This window comes from Erythrolamprus reginae, chromosome 10 (assembly GCF_031021105.1).
Source record: "Erythrolamprus reginae isolate rEryReg1 chromosome 10, rEryReg1.hap1, whole genome shotgun sequence".
Classification (NCBI taxonomy): Eukaryota; Metazoa; Chordata; class Lepidosauria; order Squamata; family Dipsadidae; genus Erythrolamprus; species Erythrolamprus reginae.
This window is the reverse complement of record NC_091959.1, coordinates 47,115,689-47,142,224: the sequence shown is the minus strand read 5'-3', so window position 1 is coordinate 47,142,224 and position 26,536 is coordinate 47,115,689. Positions and strand designations below refer to the sequence as shown.

Genomic DNA, 26,536 nt, shown 5'->3' with positions numbered 1-26,536 from the left:
AGAAAGAATGAAAGAAGGAAGGAAGGAAAGAAAGAAAGAAGGAAAGAAAGAAGGAAGGAAGGAAGGAAGGAAGGAAGGAAGGAAGGAAGGAAGGAAGGAAGGAATTGATTGAAGTACTTTGGCCAAGACCTTTTTTTAATTTGGCAAAAGAATACAGCCATTTTGCAAAAAAAAAACCCCGGTTGTTTTGGGGGAAAAACCCACACCGCTTCGGAGTAGAAGCAGCTGGTGTTCTCAACATAACCCTTCCCTGCCAAACTATTTATATTTCTAATGAAAGCTAAGAAAATAAATAAATAAAGGCCGAAATCTCCCCCACCCTTCCCCGCTTTAAATCCATTTAAAGGGGTTGCGGGAAAAAGTGAATTCACTTTGATTTTTAATGAGAGCTTTTTCCAATTCACACATCTTCTCGGTGTGAAATGCTACCGACGTGCCAAATGTGTCCTTTTTTTTTTTCCTGGGATTGCGGTAGGCGAACCAAAAAAAAGAGGAGAAAAATAGAACCGCAATAATAAACAAGCTTAAAAAAATATATGGTTATGGGCGAATAATGGCGCAACAACATAGTTAGTAGAACAGATTATCTATCTATCTATCTATCTATCTATCTATCTATCTATCTATCTATCTATCTATCTATCTCCTGTATCTATCTATCTATCTGTCTATCTATCTGTCTGTCTATCTATCTGTCTGTCTGTCTATCTATCTATCTATCTATCTATCTATCTATCTATCTATCTATCTATCTATCTATCTATCTATCTATCTATCTATCTATCTTTCTTTCTTTCTATCTTTCTATCTATCTATCTATCTATCTATCTATCTATCTATCTATCTATCTATCTATCTATCTATCTATCTATCTATCTATCTATCTATCTATTTGACTTCTATGCAGCCCAATCCCGAAGGATTTTCAACAACAATATAAATACAATATAGATACAAAATGATAGAAAGAAGTCGAACATTATCTAAGACTAAAACATTATCTAAAATTAAAATCCCATGAAAATAGTTATTATCAAAAAGGACAGCCATAATCATATACATGCACACGATGATGATGATGATGATGATGATGATGATAAGAATAAGAATAAAAAAAGAATAGAATAGAATAGAATAGAATTTTATTGGCCAAGTGTAATTGGACACACAAGGAATTTGTCTTGGTGCAGATGCTCTCAGCGTACATAAAATAAAATATACATTTGTCAAGAATCATGTGGTACGACACTTAATGATTGTCATAGGGGTCAAATAAGCAATGAAGAAACAATCAATATTAATAAAAATCTTAGGATACAAGCAACAAGTTACAGTCATAATACAATAATAATAATAATAATAATAATCTTATACTCCCCAAAATACAGTATGTTCTCACACCCCTTACGAAAGTAAATAATTCTGTACATATAATTATGCGCACCCACTATCATTCTGAAACTTCTACACCCAGGTTTTCACACCCCCGGGAATATCGTCTCGCACACAGACCCCCAGGAGGTACAGGGACCCCCAATTGGGCTTTAAGATGTGTGGACATCAACTCCCAGAACTTCCCAGCCAGCACGGTTGAAATCCCCCCGTGCGAAAGTAACCACGGTGGATAAAATCCGTTTTCGAGGATGTTTAGGAGAGCAGGTGCTTTGCCCACCACGTGAGTTCAATCCATAGATTCCCCCTGAGCTTCATTCATTTCATGGCCCGAGAGGAGTCGGCTTATCTGGCAGGCATTCGGCATCACGTGGCCGGGTTATGACGTACGGGAGGACAGTTGCAGGGAAAATTAAATGCCTTAAGCCTGCTAAGCCTTTGATGAAAAGGAGGACCAGGGGAGACACGATAGCAGCCTTCCAATATCTCAGGGGTTGCCACAAAGAGGAAGGAGTCAACCGGAGCGTAGGACAAGAAGCAAAGGGTGGAAACTAAACAAGGAGAGAAGCAACTTAGAACTAAGGAGAAATTTCCTGACAGTTAGAACAATTAACCCGTGGAACGGCTTGCCTCCAGAAGTTGTGGGTGCTCCAATGTTGAAAGTTTTTAAACATCTTAAATAACCATCTGTCTGAAGTAGTGTAAGGCTTCCTGCCGAAGCAGGGGGTTGGACTAGAAGACCTCCAAGGTCCCTTCCAACTATGTTATTCTCTCCTTTTCTCTTCTCTTCTCTTCTCTACTCTACTCTACTCTTCTCTTCTCTTCTCTACTATTCTCTTCTCTACTCTTCTCTACTCTTCTCTTCTCTACTATTCTCTTCTCTACTCTTCTCTTCTCTACTCTACTCTACTCTTCTCTACTATTTTCATCTCTACTCTTCTCTTCTCTACTCTACTCTTCTCTACTCTTCTCTTCTCTTCTCTACTATTCTCTTCTCTACTATTCTCTTCTCTACTTTACTCTACTCTACTCTACTATTTTCATCTCTACTCTTCTCTTCTCTACTCTTCTCTTCTCTACTCTACTCTACTCTACTCTTCTCTACTCTTCTCTTCTCTTCTCTACTCTTCTCTACTCTTCTCTACTCTACTCTTCTCTTCTCTACTCTTCTCTTCTCTACTCTACTATTCTCTTCTCTACTATTCTCTTCTCTTCTCTACTCTACTCTACTCTTCTCTACTATTTTCATCTCTACTCTTCTCTTCTCTACTCTACTCTTCTCTACTATTCTCTTCTCTTCTCTACTATTCTCTTCTCTACTCTTCTCTTCTCTACTCTACTCTTCTCTACTCTTCTCTTCTCTACTCTTCTCTTCTCTTCTCTTCTCTACTATTCTCTTCTCTACTCTTCTCTACTCTACTCTACTCTTCTCTACTCTACTCTTCTCTACTCTACTCTACTCTTCTCTACTCTTCTCTACTCTTCTCTACTCTACTCTTCTCTTCTCTACTCTTCTCTTCTCTTCTCTACTCTTCTCTACTCTTCTCTACTCTACTCTTCTCTTCTCTACTCTTCTCTTCTCTACTCTACTATTCTCTTCTCTACTCTTCTCTACTCTACTCTACTCTTCTCTACTCTACTCTTCTCTACTATTTTCATCTCTACTCTTCTCTTCTCTACTCTTCTCTACTCTTCTCTTCTCTACTATTCTCTTCTCTTCTCTCTTAAAACTGCTTAAACCAGATACACTGATTTGACCTGGGGATGTGGGGGGGGGGGGGAAGAAGGAAATCACTCCCTGAAATCTCCTCCCCCCAATGCCACAATAATGCTGACTTTGGCGCTGGAGGGGGACCCATTCTTGGGCCTTGAGCCTTTCAGAACTGGGCCACGGCAGCAACGGAGGCCAAGCCCAGGTGTGTGTTCACCTCGCCAGGTGTGCAAGCGGTACACAAATATGTCTGTGCGTGCTCCATTGGTACCAAGGGTGGGCACATGTCCCAGCTGCTTGCGCAAATGCCGCTGTGCGTGCTTGCCCACTACTCACCTGGAACCATCCCCTCCCCGCGGGTCCCCAAGGGGGGGGGAGCTCTGTCTTACCAGGATGAAATTAAAGGGGCTCAGCACCTCCATGAAAAGTTCGCTCCACTGGTCCGTGAAGAGGGCGTCTTTCAGGCGTTTGTTGATCATGGAATTCACCTCCTGCAACCTGCAAAATAATTAATAATAATAATAATAATAATAATAATAATAATAATAATAATAATAATTTATTGGATTTGTATGCCGCCCCTCTCCGTAGACTCGGGGCGGCTAACAACAATGATAAAAACAGCATGAACAATCCAATAATAAAACAACTAAAAATCCTTATTATAGCACCAAACATACACACAGACATACCATGCATAACTTGTAATGGCCTAGGGGGAAGGAATATCTCAACTCCCCCATGTCTGGTGGTATAAATGAGTCTTGAGTAGTTTAGGAAAGACAGGGAAGGTGGGGGCAATTCTAATCTCCGGGGGGGAGTCGGTTCCAGAGGGCCGGGGCTGCCACAGAGAAAGCTTTTCCCCTGGGGCCCGCCAAACGACATTGTTTAGTCGACGGGACCCGGAGAAGACCAACTCTGTGGGACCTGACCGGTTGCTGGGATTCGTGCGGTAGCAGGTGGTTGCCTATCTGTAAATAATATTATTATTTACAGATAGGCAAAAGAATAATAGTTACATGGTCCAATATCATACACATATGATACTAATAATATTGCACAATATCTCTCTAGTAAAGAACTTCCCCAAGAGGAACATCGTTGGCTCCCTCTTGTGGCCAACCAGCAAATGACTCTAAAAGGTACAATCTTTAACTTACATTGTTAGCTTCGGTATTGCAACACCCAACATAGTTACATACAGTATACTAACAGCGGGCAAAAACGTCAGCTCTGGTCCCTCCAACCCACCAGGGTCTTTCTCCTCCCAAGGCCAACTCAGCTTCTCCCCCCTCTTCCCCCCAGAGAGGTTGCCTAATAATGCCCACTATACTCCTACAAGGAGGGGGGGAAACGTTGTGGTGAGAAGCACCACAACTATTTGCCGTTTTGAGTTTTTATCCCAAAGAAAATGACCGGTGAGTTTTTCTTCTGTTTGAAAGTCCCAAAAGGTGCTTATTTTCTTTTTCCCAAGAGACAATTGGACTTTCTGGTTTTTGTTAGGACTCTGCCCATAACTGTTGGGTTGGCAACATATTGGCTGCAAGTGTTTCCGACTGCCACAAGAGGGAGCTAGAGTTCATAGCTTACTTCTCTGAGTCCCTCTCTCTGCTTCTCTTTCTCTGGCTACTCACTGTTAGCGCCGTAAGAGAGAGTATAGTATAATAATATTGGTGTGGTATTTAAGGTCCATTTATGTCTCAGTTTTGTTAATGTTTATTTTTGTTGGTGTGTCTTTTTTTTGCATGCATTACTCTTTCTACAGTTTTTCCACAGTCCACATTTATGTCTCAGTTTTGTTAATGTTTATTTTTGTTGGTGTGTCTTTTTTTGCACGCATTTACTCTTTCTACAGATTTTAATGTATGTAACTTAATAAAAATTTAAAAAGGCAACGCAAATAATAATTTGCAAGGTCCGCTTGCTGCCCTGTGCAAATTCACAGAAGGAGCAAATCCATTTTTATTGCCAGCCGCCAGAAAGGATTCCCCTTTGCAGGATCGCTTCAAAGGAACCAGGACTCCGATCCGTTGCACGGCTGAGTATTCAGTAAATCACATGATTTCCCTTTTTGTGTGTGTGTGTGTGTGGCGAAAAAGTCTTTTTTGGCAGGTTGGGAAAAAAAGAGACTCACTCCTTCTGCCATTTTCCTTTGCAGAATTGGCTAGATTCCTCTGGAGTAGTGATCCCGTCACAAAACCCTGAATGGATTTCTTTGCAAGGCCTTCCGAATTTGACGGGAAGGACTCGCTGGAGGTTTCCAGCTGATCACAGCCTGGCGGTTGCCTGGGAACCTGACAAAATGGGGCTTTTTCCTGCCTTGGAAAACCCCGGCCTATTCTACTCTAGGACCTCCTCGGCCGTTGCTCCTTCCTCTTGGGTGCTGAATACCCCTCCCTAAGTGGTTTACAGAGGGTCAGCCTCTTGCCCCCAACAATCCAGATCCTCATTTTACCAGCCTCGGAAAGACGGAAAGCTGAGTCAATCTGGAGCCAGTCAGGATTGAACTGCTGGCAGTGGGCAGAATTAACCTGCAATGCTCCTTTCTAACAACTGCACAGGAAGGAAGGGAGGGAAGGAGGAAGGAAGGAAGGAAAAAAGGAAAAAAGGAAGGAAAGAAGGAGGAAGGAAGGAAGGAAAGAAGGAAGGAAAGAAGGAAGGAAAGAAGGAGGAAGGAAAAAATGGAAGGAAGGAAGGAAGGAAAGAAGGAGGAAGGAAGAAAGGAAGGAAGGAAAAAAGGAAGGAAAGAAGGAAGAAGGAAGAAAGGAAGGAAAGAAGGAGGAAGGAAGAAAGGAAAAAGGAAGGAAAGAAGGAGGAAGGAAAGAAGGAAGGAAGGAAAGAAGGAAGGAAGGAAAAAAGGAAGGAAAGAAGAAGGAAGGAAGGAAGGAAGGAAGGAAAGAAGGAGGAAGGAAAGAAGGAAGGAAGGAAAGAAGGAAGGAAGGAAAAAAGGAAGGAAAGAAGAAGGAAGGAAAGAAGAAGGAAGGAAGGAAGGAAGGAAGGAAGGAAGGAAGGAAGGAAGGAAGGAAGGAAGGAAGGAAGGGGAAGGGCAATATTTATCTTGTTGTGAGCTGCCCTGAGCAGTGATGGGCTCCTATGGGTACGATCAGCTATGCAGAACCGATAGAAAAATTTTGAATTTTTTTCCTTTTTCCCCCTTCTGGGCTCTGGGTATGTTTTTCCTATCGCAGTAAATGAGGTCGAATGTGTATAATTTTAGAAGAGCTGTGCATGCGTGTGTGTAGATATAGTAGAAAATGTATATTTTTGTGTGCCTGTGTGTAATATGTATAGTATGCACACATACTGTACCCTGAGACTTCAGAGAGGGGCGGCATACAAATCTAATAAATAATAATAATAATAAAATAATAATAATAATAATAATAATACATAATAAATAGTATATTTTGCATGTTCAGTCAAAGTAAATAATAATAATATAATACAATAATACATAATATAATAATATAAATACAGGGGCGGCATACAAATCTAATAAATAATAAAGCTAATAAATAATAATATATAATAAATAGTATATTTTGGATGTTCAGTCGTAGTAATAATACATAATATAATAATATAATACAGGGGCGGCATACAAATCTAATAAATAATAAAGCTAATAAATAATAATACATAATAAATAGTATATTTTGGATGTTCAGTCGTAGTAAATTATAATATAATAATACATAATATAATAATAATATAATAATTCAATTCAATTGAATTCAATTTATTAGATTTGTATGCCACCCCTCTCTGAAGACTCGGGGTGGCTCACAACAATAATAAAAACAATGTTCCAGCAAAAACATAATAATACATAATACTGTAAATAGTATATTTTGGATGTTCAGTCGTAGTAAATAGAGAGGGAGATTGTATCTGTTTGAGGCGAGGAGAGGCCAGGCACCCTAACTTCTCACTCTTGATGTGAGTGATGTCAAGTTGGCCACCTTTAAATCAGTCACATGACTTTTAAGCCACCCCCCGGTCACATGATCATCAAGCCACTCCCACCTGGTCACATGGTCGGCAAACACCCACAGCATAAGCCACGCCCACAGTGTGGTAGTAAACATTTTAGCAGCCCTTCACTGGCCCCGAGTCTTCGGAGAAGTCCAATCAATCAATCAATCAATCGATCCACAAATGCACCAGCCAATGCACCTTACCCAATAGCGATCATGTCACTGTCGCAGGAGTCCCCAGGGTTGAGGTGCAGGAGGGAAGCGATGTCGCTCGGGGGCATGGAGGTACCGACGTTCCACGTAACCACCGTGATGCTGCGGAGACAGGACAGAAATCAACCACGTTACCCCAACGTTTCTTAGATCGGATCAGTAGCGGGTTGCTACCAGTACAGTAAAGGACGTGGTTTTGCTTCTGTGTGTGGGCTGGGGCGATTTCGGCATTTTTTTCTCGCTTCTGCGCATGAGCAGGTTCTGTTGCCCAGATGGGTAGAGGGCTAATTCTGCTCCTGTTTTTCTCCGGGCTACAAGAATGGTGGAAGGTCTTAAGCATAAAATGTATCAGGAAAGACTTAATGAACTCCATCTGTCTAGTCTGGAGGACAGAAGGAAAAGGGGGGACATGATCGAAACATTTAAATATGTTTAAGGGTTAAATAAGGTCCAGGAGGGAAGTGTTTTCAATAGGAAAGTGAACACAAGAACAAGGGGACACAATCTGAAGTTAGTTGGGGGAAAGATCAGAAGCAACATGAGAAAATATTATTTCACTGAAAGAGTAGTAGATCCTTGGAACAAACTTCCAGCAGACGTGGTTGGTAAATCCACAGTCACTGAATTTAAACATGCCTGGGATAAACATAGATCCACCCTAAGATAAAATACAGGAAATAGTATAAGGGCAGACGAGATGGACCATGAGGTCTTTTTCTGCTGTCAGTCTTCTATGTCTCTATGTTTCTATGTTTCTCTTATTGGTGTTGTGTATATAAATATTATTACATTTTTGCATACCCGAGTCTGCGGAGGGGGGGGCATACAAATTGAAATAATAATAATAATAATAATAATAATAATAATAATACCACCAATACGTACATGATAAAACTAACAAATAAATAAAATTGCATATGTTTTAAATTATGTTTCAACTATTTCTTAAAAGAAAATTGTGTATTAAGAAACATTAAAAAAATAGAGGATTGACGGTAGGAAAAGACCTCCTGGTCCATCTAGTCTGCCCTTATACTATTTCCTGAATTTTATCTTAGGATGGATCTATGTTTATCCCAGGCATGTTTAAATTCAGTGACTGTGGGTTGACCAACCACATCTGCTGGAAGTTTGTTCCAAACATCTGCTACTCTTTCAGTCAAACCATATTTTCTCACATTGCTTCTGATCTTTCCCATTCAGTTACTGTGGATTCCTTCTTTCCCTTCCTTCCTTCCTTCCTTCCTTCCTTCCTTCCTTCCTTCCTTCCTCTTTCTTTCTTTCCTTCCTCCCTTCCTTCCTCATTCATAGAAACATAGAAGATTGACAGCAGAAAAAGACCTCTTGGCCCATGTAATCTGCCCTTATACTATTTCCTGAATTTTATCTTAGGATGGGTATATGTTTATCCAAGGCATGCTTAAATTCAGTGACTCTGGATTGACCAACCACGTCTGCTGGAAGTTTGTTCCAAGCATCTACTCCTCTTTCCATCAAATAATATTTCCTCACGTGGCTTCTGATCTTTCCCCCAACTGACTTCAGATTGTGCCCCCTTGTTCTTGGGTTCACTTTCCTATTAAAAACACTTCCCTCCCGAACCTTATTGAAAACCCTTCACATATTTAAATGTGTTAAATCATTCCCTAGTGCCACCCACTTTAGTTGGAGAGAGGCGGCATACAGATCAAATCAATTATTATTAATTATTATTATAATCTTCTCTATCTATTTATCTCTTAAGTGTGGACTGTTAAGGAGGGTGTGGGGGGCTATTCAGAGCGAGCATTTTTCCTGCCTAAAAAAATATATATATATTTCTCCATTTCTTACCCAGCGAAGCATCCCATCCTGCCTTTTAAATATTTCCTAGAATGTTTCATTGTTCTAGGAGAGGAGTGGGGGCCAACTTCCTACAGGCCCCGTCCTCCTCTCTCACCCGAATTCTGCATCGCAACCACTGCCTTCAAACCTTCTCTCTTGCTCATCGCCAAAGAAACCAACTTGACAGCGGTAAAAATATCTCCTGTGAAAATAGCTGGCGGGGAGGACGGCATTCAAGGGGTTTTGGAAACACGAATGTCAGGAGCTCTATTTATAAACGGAAGCGGGGCAGTTGGGGGGCGTGAAGTTGCTTCCAGCCACTGCCCACGTTGGCATCTCGAACGCAAGGAGGTAGGAGCGAGTTTGATCGGATCTTCCTCCTCCGTCACTCCAAAGCCTTACGTGGGGGCGGGTTGGAGTTATGCAAAGGACTCTCAAAGTCACTTGTGGGGTCAAATCCCCCCACCCCCAGAGGCAGGAATTGGCCAGCGGGTGAAGAGGAGGCGAGGAAGGGTCCCCTGGTTGAGTAGGGGGGGTCAGACTAGATGACCTACAAGGTCCCTTTCAACTCTGCATCTGAATTTTGATCATGTGACCACGGGGATGGTGTAGCGATCGTAAGTGTGAAACAGGGTTGTCGGTCACACTTTTCAGGGGAGTGGTGTGGGGTGACCTAGAGATGGAGTACTCGCCTCACAATCGGGACGTTGCGAGTTCAAACCTAGGTAGACGCCGATATTTTTCTCTCTGGGCTTAGAGAGAATGTTACCTCCGGGACCACCTCCTGACGCATGAGGGTCCCATCAACTAGACATTGTCACTTGGTGGGGCCTAGGGGAAGAGCCTTCTCTGTGGGGGCCCCAACCCTCTGGAATCAGCTCCCTTCTGGAGATTCGCACCGTCCCCACCCTCCTCGCCTTCCGTAAAAGTTTAAAGACCTATGTGTGCCACCAGGCTTGGGGCCATTAGACCCTAGCTCCCTAGCCAACGAGTGTAGTATGTCTTGATGTGTGAATGGGAATGAATGGTTTTAAATGTTATTAGAGTTTTAAAAGTTCTTTAAGCTATATTAATTTGATTTTTTTTATATATGTACATTCTTTATTGTTTTGATATGTTGTGAGCCGCCCTGAGTCCTTGGAGAGGGGTGGTGTACAAATCCAAATAATAATAATAATAATAATAATAATAATAATAATAATAATAATAATAAAGCCAGAATTGAAAAATCAACAGACGATCCAAAGTGCAGACTCTGTAAAGAAACAGATGAAACAATCGATCACATACTCAGCTGCTGCAAAAAGATCGCACAGACTGACTACAAGCATAGACATGATGCTGTGGCACAGATGATCCAGTGGAACTTGTGCCGGAACTACCATCTACCAGTGGCAAAGAACTGGTGGGATCATAAGTCCGAAAAAGTGGTCGAAAATGAGCAAGCAAAACTACTGTGGGACTTCCGACTTCAGACTGACCGAATTCTGAAGCATAACACACCAGACATTGTGATCGTGGAGAAAAAGGAAGTATGGATCATCGACATCGCAATCCCAGGAGACAGCAGAATTGAGGAGAAGCAGCTAGAAAAATTTGTGAAATACGAAGATCTAAAAATCGAGCTGCAACGACTCTGGCATAAGCCAGTGAAAGTGGTCCCAGTGGTACTTGGCACGCTGGGCGCAGTGCCAAAGGATCTCAGCGGACATTTGAAAACCATCGGAATTGACAAAACCTCCATCTGTCAATTGCAAAAGGCCGCTTTACTGGGATTGGCAAACATAATTTGCCGCTACATCATGCAGTCCTAGGTGCTTGGGAAGCGCCCGACTGGTGATGAAATACGAAATCCAGCATAGTGATCTCGTTTGCTGAGTTATATTGACATAATAATAATAATAATAATAATAATAATAATAATAATAATAATAATATATCTGCTGAACAAAACTCCGCAATGGTGATAGGAAAGGCAATGGGCCAGTAAACACTCAACTCCATTCAATTGTGCAGACTCCACCCCAATGCAAGGGATTCTGGGGTCATTAAAAGAAGATTTGCGATGCCCAAAATCTGAAAAGTGAATGCTGGAAATGCAATTCAACACGTGGCACATACTATCATATATGGTGGATGTGTCCAGAAACAAAAAAAAAAGTTTTGGACCAAGATTCAAAATTGATTAAAAGAAATATTAGAGTGTAAAAGAAGATGGCCAGTCACATTTTCCAGCTGCATCTTCGAATGGATTACTTAAACGAACTGTCGTAAATCAAGGGCTACCTGTATGGCGAGCCCTTAAAGTGCTTAAAATGATGCTCTACCCAAAATGACGCCAACACTCTCGCAATAATGCAGAGGGAGTTCTTCTGGCAGGTGCTTCTTGAGGACAGCTGCATGGCCAAGTGGACATTTGTCACCCTTGAGAAAAAAAAAGCTCCTGGAATGAGACAATTGGCAGCTCCTGGGGCGTAAGACGGAGGTGACAAATCCCAGGGCATTAGTATAATTAAACCGCACACCTGAAAGGAAGCCAGTTGGCATCTTGAAATAGGAGATTGACTGCAGTCTTAAAGAGACAGGTAAGATAGGTTTGCAAAGGGATCCCTGTGTGTCTGATCACACTTGGTCAATAAAGAATTCTATTCTATTCTATTCTATTCTATTCTATTCTATGTTCTGTTCTATTCTACATTTCAATATTTATTCTATTCTATTCTCTCTATTATTCTATGCTCCATTCTATTCTATTCCTTATTATTCTATTCTATTCTATTCTACTCTATTCTATTATCTTTATTATTCTATGTTCTATTCTATTCCTTAATATTCTATTCTATTCTATTCTACTCTATTCTATTATCTTTATTATTCTATGTTCTGTTCTATTCTATTCTATGTTCTATTCTATGTTCTCTGCTATTATACATTTCAATATTTATTCTATACTATTCTCTCTATTATTCTATGCTCTATTCTATTCTATTCCTTATTATTCTATTCTATTCTACTCTATTCTATTATCTTTATTATTCTATGTTCTGTTCTATTCTATTCTACATTACAATATTTATTTATTGTAATTTATTCTATTCTCTCTATTATTCTATGCTCTGTTCTATTCTTTATTATTCTATTCTACTCTATTCTATTATGTTTATTATTCTATGTTCTGTTCTATTCTATTCTATTCTAAATTACAATATTTATTTTATTCCATTCCACATTCCAATATTTATTTTATGCCACGTTTCAATATTTACTCTATTCTATTCCTCTTCCTCTTCCATCCCTATCCCTATTCTTTCTACCCTTGGGGTTGGACAGGCAGGCTGGATCAAAATGCAAACCGACACGTCAAAAAAAATATGGGGCATCTCAGGCCACGCCACCGAAGCCACACGTGTTCAGAGACATATTAACAAAATGCGCGTGCCAGGGAGGGAGGATGTCACGTTCAATCCATCAGGCTCACCAGGAGGAGGAGGAGGCTGAAATGGAAAAGGCTCCAGGGCGAAATAAAAACAAGCGGTTCGGCGGAGGATGGAAAGAAACGCTGACCCAGATTCCAGCCCATCCGAAGGGCAAACCGGACAAGCTTTTTGTCCCTAACAGGCACTCTTACTTGGCCTGTTTGGGGTGATGCTTTAGCCCAAGGGTTCCAGAGAGTCGGGGCCGCCACAGAGAAGGCTTTTCCCCTGGGCCACGCCAACCGACATTGTTTAGTTGACGGGACCCGGAGAACACCCACTCTGTGGGACCTAACTGGTCGCTGGGATTCGTGCGGCAGAAGGCGGTCTCGTAGATACCCTGGTCCAGTGCCATGAAGGGCTTTATAGGTCATAACCAACACTTTGAATTGTGACCAGAAACTGATCGGCAACCAATGCAGACTGCGGAGTGTTGGTGTAACATGGGCATACCTGGGTAAGCCCATGACTGCTCTCGCAGCTGTATTCTGCAAGATCTGAAGTTTCCGAACACTTTTCAAAGGTAGCCCCATGTAGAGAGCATTACAGTAGTCGAGCCTCGAGGTGATGAGGGCATGAGTGACTGTGAGCAGTGACTCCCGGTCCAAATAGGGCCACAACTGGTGCACCAGGCGAACCTGGGCGAAGGCCCCCCTCGCCACAGCTGAAAGATGTTTCTCTAATGTGAGCTGTGGATCGAGGAGGACGCCCACGTTGCGAACCCTCTCCAAGAGGGTCAACGATTCCCCCCCCCCAGGGTGATGGACGGGCGGATGGAATTGTCCTTGGGAGGCACAACCCACAGCCACTCCGTCTTACCACCCTATAATTGTTTGAAAAAATAAATCAAAAAAATAAAATAAAGTTCCTAGACCTCAAGGCTTGGGGGGAAGGAAGGTGGGGTGTGACGTCTCCCACCCATCCTTTCCCGCCAGATGGCACCCTCATCTCTGCAAATCCTCCCCAGGGCCATCTGCTTCGAACCTTGCGAAGGGAAGGCGGAAGTATGCGAAGCTGCCTCCGTCACTGTTTTCCCCCCCCTTCTCTATCTCTCTCTCTCTCTCCCGGGGAGTATATAAATAGTTGCTGCGTGTCTCTCCCTTCTAAAAAAGCAACCCAGGTGCCTCAGAATCGGCGGCCTGAATTATGCTGGCTGCGTCCTCCTATCGGGTCAGCGGGAAGGCGATGCAGCTGCGTCGGTTCACCTTTAGCGTTCACCTTGGCTACCCAGAGAGGAGGAGGAAGAGCAAGGGGCGCCTGTCTTGTGCAAACGCAGCCCATTCGGTTACAACTGGTTGCAAATGCCGCCCCCCCCCCAAAAAAAATTAAAATCTGAGTATTGCATTGGCAGTTCTGTGTTAGCAAGGATTTAGGGGTCGTGATTTTTCAAAATGGGTGAACGGTGCAGTAGGATGCTTGGCTGCATAGCTAGAGGTACAACAAGCAGGAAGAGGGAGATTGTGATCCCCTTATATAGAGCGCTGGTGAGACCACATTTGGAATAATACTGTGTTCAGTTCTGGAGACCTCACCTACAAAAAGATATTGACAAAATTGAACGGGTCCAAAAATGAGCTACAAGAATGGTGGAAGGTCTTAAGCATAAAACCTATCAGGAAAGACTTCATGAACTCAATCTGTAGAGTCTGGAGGACAGAAGGAAAAGGGGGGACATGATCAAAACATTTAAATATGTTAAAGGGTTAAATAAGGTCCAGGAGGGAAGTGTTTTTAATAGGAAAGTGAACACAAGAACAAGGGGACACAATCTGAAGTTAGTTGGGGGAAAGATCAAAAGCAACGTGAGGAAATATTATTTTACTGAAAGAATAGTAGATCCTTGGAACAAACTTCCAGCAGACTTGGTTGGTAAATCCACAGGAACTGAATTGAAACCTGCCTGGGATAAACATATATCCATCCTAAGATAAAATACAGGAAATAGTATAAGGGCAGACTAGGTGGACCAGGAGGTCTTTTTCTGCCATCAATCTTCTATGTTTCTATGTTTACTCAGTAACCAATTAATCTTCCGTAGTGCCCCCGTGCAGGTAAGCCTCCTGGCCCCGACAGGTAAATGCCGCAGACCTTTTCAGGAAGGACACAACCCTGGGGTCTAAAAACAATTAATCACAGCCAACTAGCCACGGCCAACTTGCTACGGCTGGCTGAGTAGCCGCAGGACAAGAGTTACATCCGTAGCAAAGAAGTGGTGGACTAGGATACTTAAAGAAAGGGTGGTCAAAGGACGAAAGGCAAAACATTAAATCAGGAATGAGGGGAGAGGGAGGAAAGATGGCAAAAGGCAGGATCAGGAATGGAGGGAAGGAAAGTAAGCTACCTTTCAAAGTTTTGGTCAAGACCTATAAAGCCCTACATGGCATCTTACCAGGATACCTATGGGACCGCCTTCTGCCGCACGAATCCCAGCGACCGATTAGGTCCCACAGAGTTGGCCTTCTCTGGGTCCCGTCGACTAAACAATGTCATCTGGCGGGCCCCAGGGGAAGAGCCTTCCCTGTGGTGGCCCCGGCCCTCTGGAATCAACTTAGAACCGCCCCCACCCTCCTTGCCTGTCATAAGTGGCTGAAGACCCACCTTTGTCGCCAGGCATGGGGGAACTGAGATACCCCCAGGCTTATATAGTTTATGTACGGTATGACTGTGTTGTATGGTTTTAAATGATGGGTTTTAGATGTTTTTAATATTAGATTTGTTACATTGTGATTATTATTGTTGTGAGCCGCTCCAAGTCTATGGAGAGGGGCGGCATACAAATCTAATAAATTATATTATTATTATTATTATTATTATTATTATTATTATTATTATTATTACTGTTGTTGTTGTTGTTGTTGTTGTTATTATTATGTCAGTACAACACAGCAAACAAGATCACTATGCTGGATTTCGTATTTCATCCCCAGTCGGGCGCTTCCCAAGCACCTAGGACTGCGTGATGTAGCGGCGAATTATGTTTGCCGATCCCAGTAAAGCGGCCTTTTGCAATTGACAGATGGAGATTTTGTCCATTCCGATGGTTTTCAAATGTCCGCTGAGATCCTTTGGCCCTGCGCCCAGCGTGCCAAGGACCCCTGGGACCACTTTCACGGGCTTATGCCAGAGTCGTTGCAGCTCGATTTTTAGATCTTCGTATTTCACTCATTTCTCTAGCTGCTTCTCCTCAATTCTGCTGTCTCCTGGGATTGCGATGTCGATGATCCATACTTTCTTTTTCTCCACGATCACAATGTCTGGTGTGTTATGCTTCAGAATTCAGAATTCGGTCAGTCTGAAGTCGGAAGTCCCAGAGTAGTATTATTATTATTATTATTATTATTATTATTATTATTATTATTATTATTATTATTATTATTACTATTACCTACCCATCGATGGCAAAAGATCAGGAATTATTTGAATACATGAAATGGATGTCAGGGTTAGCAATCCAGGGGGGTTATTTCCTTGTATTACCCTATAAGGTAAAAGGTAGAATGTAACCATGCTAAGGCTGAGTCATTGGGTGTGAACTGCAACCTGATTGGCCCAGAGCATTATAAGATGCAAATCAACTTCACCCTTGTGGTTGTCTGCTATAATTTGCTGTTGATGGTGGTTGTTAGTTGGTTAGTAAGGTCCAGGGGGGAAGTGTTTTAATAGGAAAGTGAACACAAGAACAAGGCGACACAATCTGAAATTAGTTGGGGTAAAGATCAAAAGCAACATGAGAAAATATTATTTTACTGAAAGAGTAGTAGATCCTTGGAACAAACTTCCAGCAGACGTGGTAGATAAATCCACAGTAACTGAATTTAAACATGCCTGGGATAAACATAGATCCATCCTAAGATAAAATACAGAAAATAGTACAAGGGCAGACTAGATGGACCATGAGGTCTTTTTCTGCCGTCAGACTTCTATGTTTCTATGGCTGGAGTAGTTTGAGCGTGAGTTAGATATTGAGTAGAACTGAGATAGTGATACGAAGAAACCTGGATTGGTTGAGTATCTACTTGTAAGTAAGCTGAATGTAGCTGATGTAAAGTTCCTGTATACAGAAGATTGAAGCTGAATATTTTTTGCACTGAAGAGTAAAGCTATGGTTTTCTACAAAGGGGTCTTCGTTATTTATCTGGTTCCTTAATTGCCACATTATATTCTGATATCTTATCTAGTCGTCCTGCATTAGTCTACATATATATATCCGGACAATAGATACAAATAAAAATTAATGGGTATATCAGGACACGGACTTTCACCCTCTTTTGTGGCCCCACCGTCTCCCCCACCCTCCCCCCTCACCACTGCCCCCTCCTCACCGAAACTCCTTGTCCTGCCTCGTTTGTGGCCTGCTAAATCTCTCCAGGAAGTTCTCCGTTCGGCTGGCGTTGCTGCCCCGCGGGTCTTGCGACTGGGGCGACAGACGGACCCTGGAGTAGGAGGTCAGCTCTTCCGACTCGGCCTTGGCGAGCATGGCGGATTTGGAAGGCCCCACCCTGCCCCCCGAGAGGTACTCGCTGGAGATGGCTTTGGAGAGAGACCCCAGCCGGTGGGACGAGCCCGGCCGGCTCAGGCAGATGTGGTCGCTGGATTCGGCCTTGGGGAGGGTGTCCTTCAGTTCTACAGTGGCTAGAATACCAGAGGTCAGCGGGTCCAAAGGGCAGAGGTCAGGAAGGGTCCCCCTGCTTGGGGACTGGCTCAGTTTCAAGGAGGGGGAGAGGTTGGAGAGGGAAGAGGAGCTGCCCGATGCAGGAGACAAGGGGCGCAGCTCTACCGGAGAACGCAAAGTCGGGGTGTTGTACCCTGAGCCCTCTGGCTGGACTCTGCTGATATCCAAAGAGAGAGGCGGGATCGGCCGGCCACCGGCGTGTTCTTGAGGTTCACTCTCTGCTCTTCGACGGGACCCATCCGGCTGTAGCCGAGTGTGGAACGGTTCGCCCAGAGAGTCCGGCCGCTTCCCGCTCGGCATGTTGACTCCGATGTACGATACGCCGCTCGATCCCTCTGGCTGATAGCGAATGGCTCCCTCGGGGACGAAGGGCAGGGCGGTGGGCGAGAAGGCTCCTGGGGATACCAGGCCCACAAGGCTCCCTCGAGAGGGAGTGGGTTGCGAGGGGAGTGGGGAAGGTGGTCCTGGGTGGCCCAGATCCATCTGAAAGAGAAAACGGACACGGCAATTCAGACAACTAGGACAGAACCAGATGTTTATTTGTTTATAAAACGTATAGGGCTGAAGGGACATAAGAACAGTGACCGGTCCATCCGTCCAGTCTACAGAGAGGGGCGGCATACAAATCTAATAAATAATAATAATAATAATAATAATAATAATAATAATAATAATAATAATCCACCTATTATATCTATCTATCTATCCATCCATCAATCCACCCACCTATTATATCTATCTATCTATCTATCTATCTATCTATCTATCTATCTATCTATCTATCTATCTATCTATCTATTAGATTTGTATGCTGCCCCTCTCCGCAGACTTGGGGCGGCTCACAACAGTGATAAAGAACAATATGTATTGACAAATCTAATAATTTAAAATCTAAAATAGCAATTGTACATTTAAAAAATCTAAAAACAAGGAACCCCAATATAAAAAACATACATACAGTCATATCATGCACTAAAACGACATAGGCAGGGGGAGATGTCTCAGTTCCCCCACGCTTGACGACAGAGGTGGGTTTTGAGGAGTTTACGAAAGGCAAGGAGGGTAGGGTCAGTTCTAATATCTGGAGGGAGCTGATTCCAGAGGGTCGGGGCCACCACAGAGAAGGCTCTTCCCCTGGGTCCCGCCAGACGACATTGTTTAGTTGACGGGACCCGGAGAAGGCCAACTCTGTGGGACCTGACCGGTCGCTGGGATTCGTGCGGCAGAAGGTGGACGAATCTATCTATCTATCTATCTATCTATCTATCTATCTATCTATCTATCTATCTATCTATCTATCTATCTATCTATCTACCTACCTACCTACCTACCTACCTACCTACCTATCCATCCATGTATCTATCCATCCATCTATTATATCTTTCTTTCTTTCTTTCTTTCTTTCTTTCCTTCCTTCCTTCCTTCCTTCCATCCATCTATCTTATCTATCTACTGTGTTTCCCCGAAAATAAGACCCTGTCTTCTATTTTTTGGAACCCCGAAATAAGCCCTTGGTCTTATTACCATGCGCTCAAAAGCCCGATTGGGCTAATTGTAAGACAGGGGATGTCTTATTTTGGGGAAAACAGGGTACCCGTATCTAAATTCTCTTAGAAGATAAAAGTTTTCTTGCTAAAAGAAACTCCCGGAACTGGTTGGCCTACTGTGACAGTTGGAATGTAGTAATTTACAACCCCGGTTTGTTGAATAACCACGACCTCATCTCCTCCCTCGATCTGGGATTGTAAATCTTTGGCTTGACTTTGGACTGTCAGACATGGAAAATTTCCCTTACTCAGCTAAGCCTTATCTACAATGACTTGCCCTCTTCTGCTATCTCGCTGCTGGGATTTGCAAAAGAAAGTCTTGCCTTGAACAAGCCGCCTGCCTAAGATTACGTCTGGCTTTTGAAGAGGGGCTTAAGAAGCCAGGATGGGAACTGAGTCCAGAAATACTTCACAAGGAGAGTCCTCCACTCCTCCCCACCCAACAAATTACCTTATTCCTCCTGGTTTCAATGACTACATTTAGAAAATTTACAGCTACACCGCCTCTGAACTGATTTAACTTGTTCATCAAATCATACATCACAATGTACTCCCTGTTACCTTTAACAACAACAACACAAGAGCACGCAATAGGCTCAACTACTGTAACGTTCTCTACATGGGGCTACCTTTGAAAAGTGTTCGGAAACTTCAGGTCGTGCAGAATGCAGCTGCGAGAGCAATCATGGGCTTCCCCAAATATGCCCATGTTACACCAACACTCCGCAGTCTGCACTGGTTGCCGATCAGTTTCCGGTCACAATTCAAAGTGTTGGTTATGACCTATAAAGCCCTTCATGGACCGCCTTCTGCTGCACGAATCCCAGCGACCAGTTAGGTCCTACAGGGTGGGTCTTCTGTCGCTTGGCGGGACCCAGGGGAAGAGCCTTCTCTGTGGCGGCCCCAACCCTCTGGAACCAACTCCCCCCAGAGATTAGAATAGCCCCCACCCTCCTTGCCTTTCGTAAGCTCCTCAAAACCCACCTCTGCCGTCAGGCATGGGGGAATTAAGATATTCTTTCCCCCTAGGCTTCTACAATTTATGCATGGTATGTTTGTATGTATGATTGTTTTTATAACAAGGGTTTTTAGCTGTTGTAGTATTGGATTTTTACATTCTGTTTTTTGTCACTGTTGTTAGCCGCCCCGAGTCCACGGAGAGGGGCGGCATACAAATCCAATAAATAAATAAATATATCCAAAATGCGGTGTGGGTTCCAGACAGATGAGTATACAGTACTATAGTATATATACTATTATTATACTGTTATTATTTGTTATTTAATTATATTATTATTATAATGGTGGAAGGTCTTAAGCATAAAACCTATCAGGAAAGACTTCATTAACTCCATCTGTATAGTCTGGAGGACAGAAAGGAAAGGGGGGACAGGATCAGAAGTAACGTGAGAAAATATTATTTGACTGAAAGAGTAGTAGATGCTTGGAACAACCTTCCAGCAGATCCATCCTAAGATAAAATTAAATAAATAGTATAAGGGCAGACTGGATGGACCAGGAGGTCTTTTTCTGCCATCAATCTTCTATGTTTCTATTACAGTAAATATACTATTATTTACTGAAGATACCTGTGTTGTTATACACGTGTGCCTTTATGGTTGGAGGCATTTTTCTTTTTTTAAAATTAGAATATGTAAATAAATAAAAGGCCAGGCTCAGACGGCCTCGGGTCAAATCCCCTGGACACGTTGGGGGCTTTGAAGGGAGCAGAGCACCATAGCTTGTCCTTCCTTCTTCCTGGGGCGATTTAGAAGCTGAGAAAAACTTCCGTTGGGCCCCAAGCCAAGCCAGAGTCAAGTAACTTTCAATGCATAATAGATGCCAAGGGTAGAGCGAAATTATATCCTCCACTTCGTCAGGTGCGTTGAGTCCTCTTTGAAAAAAAATGCAGGTAATCCTATCCGGTTTTCACCTACCAAGGTATCGATCCGTTGCCCGATCTTCCTCGGTTGCAATTCGATTCCCGATAACCGGAGAGGGGGCATCTTGGGGGGTGGAAGGCATTGTGGAAACCGGGCAGGAAGTCCCACCAAGGTCTCCCCAATCTCAAACCAGCCGGTCCCTAAACTCCAAGGGCACCAAGTCGCCTGACTCCGAAGCGAATCCAAATTGCAACCCAAACCCATCAACTTTCTAAGTTTGCTCCAGTGTGTAATTGGTCTAAATCAGCAGTTCTCAACTTGGGGGTCGGGACCCCTTTGGGGGATCAAACAACCGTTTCACAGGAGTCGCCTGAGACCCTGGGAAAAGACAAATTTCCCACGGTGTCATTTATTTTAGGTCCCACAGAGTGGGCCTTCTCCGGGTCCCGTCAACTAAACAATGTCGGTTGGCGGGCCCCAGGGGAAGAGCCTTCTCTGTGGCGGCCCCGACTCTCTGGAACCAGCTCCCCCCAGAGATTAGAACTGCCCCTACCCTCCTTGCCTTTCGCAAACTCCTTAAAACCCACCTTTGTCATCAGGCATGGGGACTGAGATATCTCCCCGGGGCCTATATAATTTATGTATGGTATGTTTGTAGGTATGTCTGCTTAAAAATGGGTTTTTTTTAAACTGTTTTAAATTTTAAATTGTAAATTATTATATTTGTCAGGAACTGTTTTTATTGTATTGTGAGAGGGGCGGCATACAAATCTAATAAATAAATAAATAAATAAATTTTATACAAATCAGATATTTTATACAAATCAGCATACAAATCTAATAAATTATAATTATTATTATTGTATTATTTATTTCTTTATTTATTTAATGTATGTAATATTTGGACAGGGAGTCATTGCTCACAGTCACTCATGCCCTCATCACCTCGAGGTTCGATTACTGCAATGCTCTCTACATGGGGCTACCTTTGAAAAGTGTTTGGAAACTTCAGATCGTGCAGAATGCGGCCGCGAGAGCCATCAAGGGGCTTCCTAGATTCGCCCATGTTTCTACAACATTCCGCGGCCTGCACTGGCTGCCGATCGGTTTCCGGTCACAATTCAAAGTGTTGGTAATGACCTTTAAAGCCCTACATGGCGTTGGGCCAGAATACATCCGGAACCGCCTTCTACCGCACGAATTTCTATGAATCCCAGCGGTCGATAAGGTCCCACAGAGTTGGCCTTCTCCGGGTCCCATCGACCAAACAATGTCGTTTGACGGGCCCCAGGGGAAGAGCCTTCTCTGTGGCGGCCCCGGCCCTCTGGAATCAACTCCCCCCAGAGATTAGAACGGCCCCCACCCTCCTTGTCTTTCGCAAATTACTCAAGACCCATCTTTGTCGCCAGGCATGGGGGAGTTAGGATATTCCTTCCCCTAGGCCATTACAAGTTATGTATGGTATGTTTGTGTGTATGTTTAGTTTTTTATAATAAGGGTTTTTAGTTGTTTTATTAAATTGGATTGTTACATGTTGGTTTTTTAATCATTGTTGTTAGCCGCCCCGAGTCTGCGGAGAGGGGCGGCATACAAATCCAATAAATAATAATTAAATAATAATAATAATAATAATAATAATAATAATGATAAATGTTAATTTGTCATAGAATGAGCCACAGTGGCGCAGTGGTTAGAGTGTAGTACTGCAGGCCACTAAAAAGCTGACTGCTAGATCTGCAGGTCAGCGGTTCAAATCTCATCACCGGCTGAAGGTCGACTCAGCCTTCCATCCTTCCGAGGTGGGTCAAATGAGGACCTGGATTGTTGTGGGCAAATATGCTGGCTCTGTTTTTTTAAAAAGTGCTATTGAGTCTAAGGAGAAGGGCAGCATAAAAAAAAATCAAATAAATAAATGAATTTATTTATTGCATTCATATACCGCTCACTCGGAAATGGACTCCAAGCAGCTAACAACAGTTATAAACGCAATGCTAAATTAAAAACATCGATTGAAATCTACAATTTGGAATTAACATTTTTATATTTAGTCTTGCTTTGTTTTGTGAGCTATATTTTATTGTTTTGACGTCTATGCATTGTTTTCGACACCGATTTTAATAAAATTACTTTGTTTAAATATCCTGAAATGGAAGGAGCACTAACACCCTCCCCCCAAAATGGGTGCGTCTTATAGACCGAATAAGGCCCTGTTTTTGGCTTCCCCCGACCCACTCCCGTAAGCCCCATTTTTGCCAAAAACAGGCCTCTTTTTTTTTGGCAAAAATAGGACACGCAGAAGGTTTGGAAGAACGGCATGCATGAAGGGTTCAGGAGGTCAAAAACGGGCCCACTTTGGCCATAAACGGAACACGCATAGTTATTTTTAAATTATTTTGATTTCTAGGCCACACTTCTCCGGAACTTTAATTAGGAACGAAAGCTTCTATTCGGTCGCCTTGGAACCTATTTTTACAATCCGACCAATCAGGCATTGACCTTCCTGCCAATCGGCTTCAAGCTCCGTTGGGAGAAGGAGCGCTCGACTTATGGTTGGGGGTCACCACAACAGGAGGAACTGCATTAAGGGGTCGCGACATTAGAAACTTTACCAGAAGAGCCCTCCACTCCTCCACTCGCAACAGAATCCCCTACGCAACCAGACACACAATCCTAGGCTTAGAAAGCTTAGAACTACCTCGCCTTAAACACGACCTAAGGATAGCCCACAAAATCATCTGCTACAACGTTCTTCCTGTCAATGACTACTTCAGATTCAACCACAACAACACACGAGCGCACAACAGATACAAACTCAAAGTAAAACCGCTCCAAACTCGACTGCAGGAAATACGACTTTAGTAACCGAGTAGTTGACGCCTGGAACTCACTCCCTGACTCTGTAGTATCATCACCTAACCCCCAAAACTTTACCCTTAGACTCTCCACTGTTGACCTCACCCGATTCCCAAGAGGTCAGTAAGGGGCGTGCATAAGTGCACCAGCGTGCCTTCCGTCCCCTGTCCTAATCTAGTATCATGTATATAAATAATATTATACCTTTACATACCACCAATATGTAACATAATAACATAAAATAAATAAAGGTTGAGAATCACGGGTCTAAATCAAAATACAAGAAGTAAATAAACGCTCTCCCCACCTCGGAGTCTTCCTCCCTAAAGGAAGTGTAGAGGTTCCTGCCTAAGAAGGGGGTTGGACTAGAAGACCTCCAAGGTCCCTTCCGACTGTTGTTATTCTGTTTTCTAAATAGCACGGCTACCAGTCACGTCTGCAAAGTCACAGAGTCACAGAGTCGGCCTTCTTCGGGTCCCGTCGACTAAACAATGCCGTCTGGTGGGACCCAGGGGAAGAGCCTTCTCTGTGGGGGCCCCGACCCTCTGGAACCAGCTCCCCCCTGAGATTAGGATTGCCCCCACCCTCCCTGCCTTTCGTAAACTCCTTAAGACCCAGGCATGGGGGAACTAAAACATCTCCCCCTTGCCCATGTTGTTTTGCCATTTGATTGATTGACTGTGTGCCTGTTTTTTTATATATATTTTTATATATATTGGGATTGTTTTATGAATTAAATTAATTTTAAATTGTAATTAGATGTGGTGGATTTGTTATTATGTACTGTTTTTTATTATTGTTGTGAGCCGCACCGAGTTTGCGGAGAGGGGCCGCATATAAATCCAATAAATCTAATCTAATCTAATCTAATCAAAATTCTTGTCTTCGGTCATGTTTCGGTCCCTAAACCCAGAGGCGAAATGCCAGCCCCCCCCCCCCCCTACTTCCACATATACCCTGGACATCTCTATTTGAGCTTCCTCTGCATCCCACCAACCCATCCAGAGCCCCTTCCTCAATCCCTGGGAGCCCGAGTTTCTCCCCCAGGCCCCTGCCTCAGTTTCCCCTTCTGCCCGAAAGCTGCAGCTCTGCCCTTGGATTTTTTTCCCCTCTCCCCCCTCCCTCTGGCAAGTGCTGAGCGAAGCAGGCAGCTTCCGGGGCTACCTTTCCTGGGCACCTGGCAGGAAGGTTACCTGGCTGGGACAGGTGGGATGGGATGGGGCGGGTTGGAGCCTCAAGAGAAGAACCAGCCTAGATGGCCTTTGGGAGCCTGGGGGAGCAAAACAGCCCGCTCCCTCTCTTAATCCGGGCAGAGAGTGGGGGGGAGGGGGTATTTGAGAGGACAGCCCCCACCCAATTGGGTCAGACTCCTTTCCCTGCTGGTTTTGAGCCCCCCCCCCATCCCTCATCTCCAACCAGCCGATTGAAAAGACGAAGCGCGGGGGAGGAAAAAAACCAGCGTCGCGCGTGGGTTTTTAGATTTTTGCGCGTGGGGTTTTTTTTTATTTTTGCGCGTGGGTTTTTTCCTTTTCCCGAGTCCCCTCCAAAGAGGGGGGGGCGGTGCAAAGAACTACTGACTTCCCCCCCAGGACACTCCATTCCCACGACAGCCCCCTCTGAATCCACGCGCGCAAAAGGAAACCCTGCCCGAATTTGGAAAGGGTTGAGTTGTCTCCTGTCTCGTGGAAAGGGGGGCTTCTCCATCCCCCCCTCCAGCCCTGAAAGGAGGGCAGGATCGCGCGCGGACTTTCCCCCGGGGATGGATGAGGGGGAGGGAGAAATGGGGATTGGGGGGGAATAGGATGCGAGCGAGCCAGGCGTGCGCGCCCGCGCGCTCTCGTCTCCAAACCCGCCGCCTACACGTGCGCCAGGGATGCGCGCTCTCCATCTGTCTCTCTCTCTCCCGCGCCGTGGGAAAAAAAGACCCCCACCGGTGGGCTCTTTTGCGCGCTTCACCTGCAAGCGCCCGCATCCTTCCACCTGCTCGCGGACTCACCTTGCGCCAGCCGGCCGGCTCTCCCCCGCGGCTCCTGGGCAGCGCTTGCCTGCTCCTCCCGGCGCTCCTGCGCGGCGGCGGAGGCTCCATCCCGGCGGGCTGTGGATCTCTGGCTGGCCCGCCGAGGCTCCTCCGGCCGAGCCGGGCGCTGGTGGCGTCACCCGCCGGGGGCACTTAAAGGCACCGCAGACCGGCTTGGCCTCGCAGCCGCCACCGGCTCATCGCAGGAGGAGGAGGAGGAGGAGGAGGGACGGCTGACGTTGAGTGCCGCCCGCAGCAGAAGCAGCAATAGCCGGCCTCCCGGAAAAAGCTCGCCTTCCTCCCCTCCCCTCCAGCCTTGCGCTCTGGGGGGAAGCAAGTTTCTAGTCCTCAAGGCGAGCGCGGCGCCTGGAATTGGAGCGCAGCGCAGGCAGGGAGGGAGTGGGGGCTTCTTCGGCTGGCCCCGCAAGAGGGACAACACAATGGGGGGGGGAGTTCCTTCCCCTACCCCCTCCCCCCCACAACAAATGCGCAATTGGTGATGCGAATAAGAATGGAGAGGGGGGGGAACGCGCAGGTTGGTGGCGGAATGGTTTCTGGCGTAGCTGGATATTTGGGGAGCCACAGGTGGATGCGCCGGAGCGGCTCCGGACAGAGAGGCAGCTTCGAGGGGGGTGTCCTCTGTCCCGGGGACCCTCCACTGACCACCCTACTGGCCGAGTCAGAGAAACATAGAAACCTAGAAGATTGAGGGCAGCAAAAGACCTCCTGGTCCATCTAGTCTGCCCTTATACTCTTTCCTGTATTTTATCTTAGGGTGGATATATGTTTATCCCAGGCATCTTTACATTCAGTTATTGTGGATTGACCAACCACGTCTGCTGGAAGTTTGTTCCAAGCATCTACTACTCTTTCAGTCAAATAATATTTTCTCACGTTGCTTCTGATCTTTTCCCCAACTAACTTCAGATTGTGTCCCCTTGTTCTTGTGTTCACTTTCCTATTAAAAACACTTC

At 44.4% G+C, this 26,536-nt stretch overlaps 1 protein-coding gene across 2 annotated transcripts in view; it reads right to left on the bottom strand.

Moving 5' to 3' along the window:
* Window positions 1–25,655, bottom strand: part of INPP5J (inositol polyphosphate-5-phosphatase J) — a 45,451-nt gene extending 19,796 nt beyond the window's left edge. The window contains exons 1-4 of one of the 2 annotated variants that reach the window (XM_070763061.1): window positions 25,542–25,655; window positions 16,913–17,745; window positions 7,285–7,395; window positions 3,493–3,601 (exon numbers count right to left, since the gene is read on the bottom strand). In XM_070763061.1, coding sequence (XP_070619162.1) covers window positions 3,493–3,601; window positions 7,285–7,395; window positions 16,913–17,745; window positions 25,542–25,631 — 1,143 coding nt within the window. In that variant the 5' untranslated portion in view covers window positions 25,632–25,655. Of the gene's footprint in view, window positions 1–3,492; window positions 3,602–7,284; window positions 7,396–16,912; window positions 17,746–19,260; window positions 19,359–25,541 lie in introns of those variants that run through there. The other variant, XM_070763062.1, reaches the window with a different exon arrangement.
* Between the last annotated feature and the right edge of the window lie 881 nt (window positions 25,656–26,536).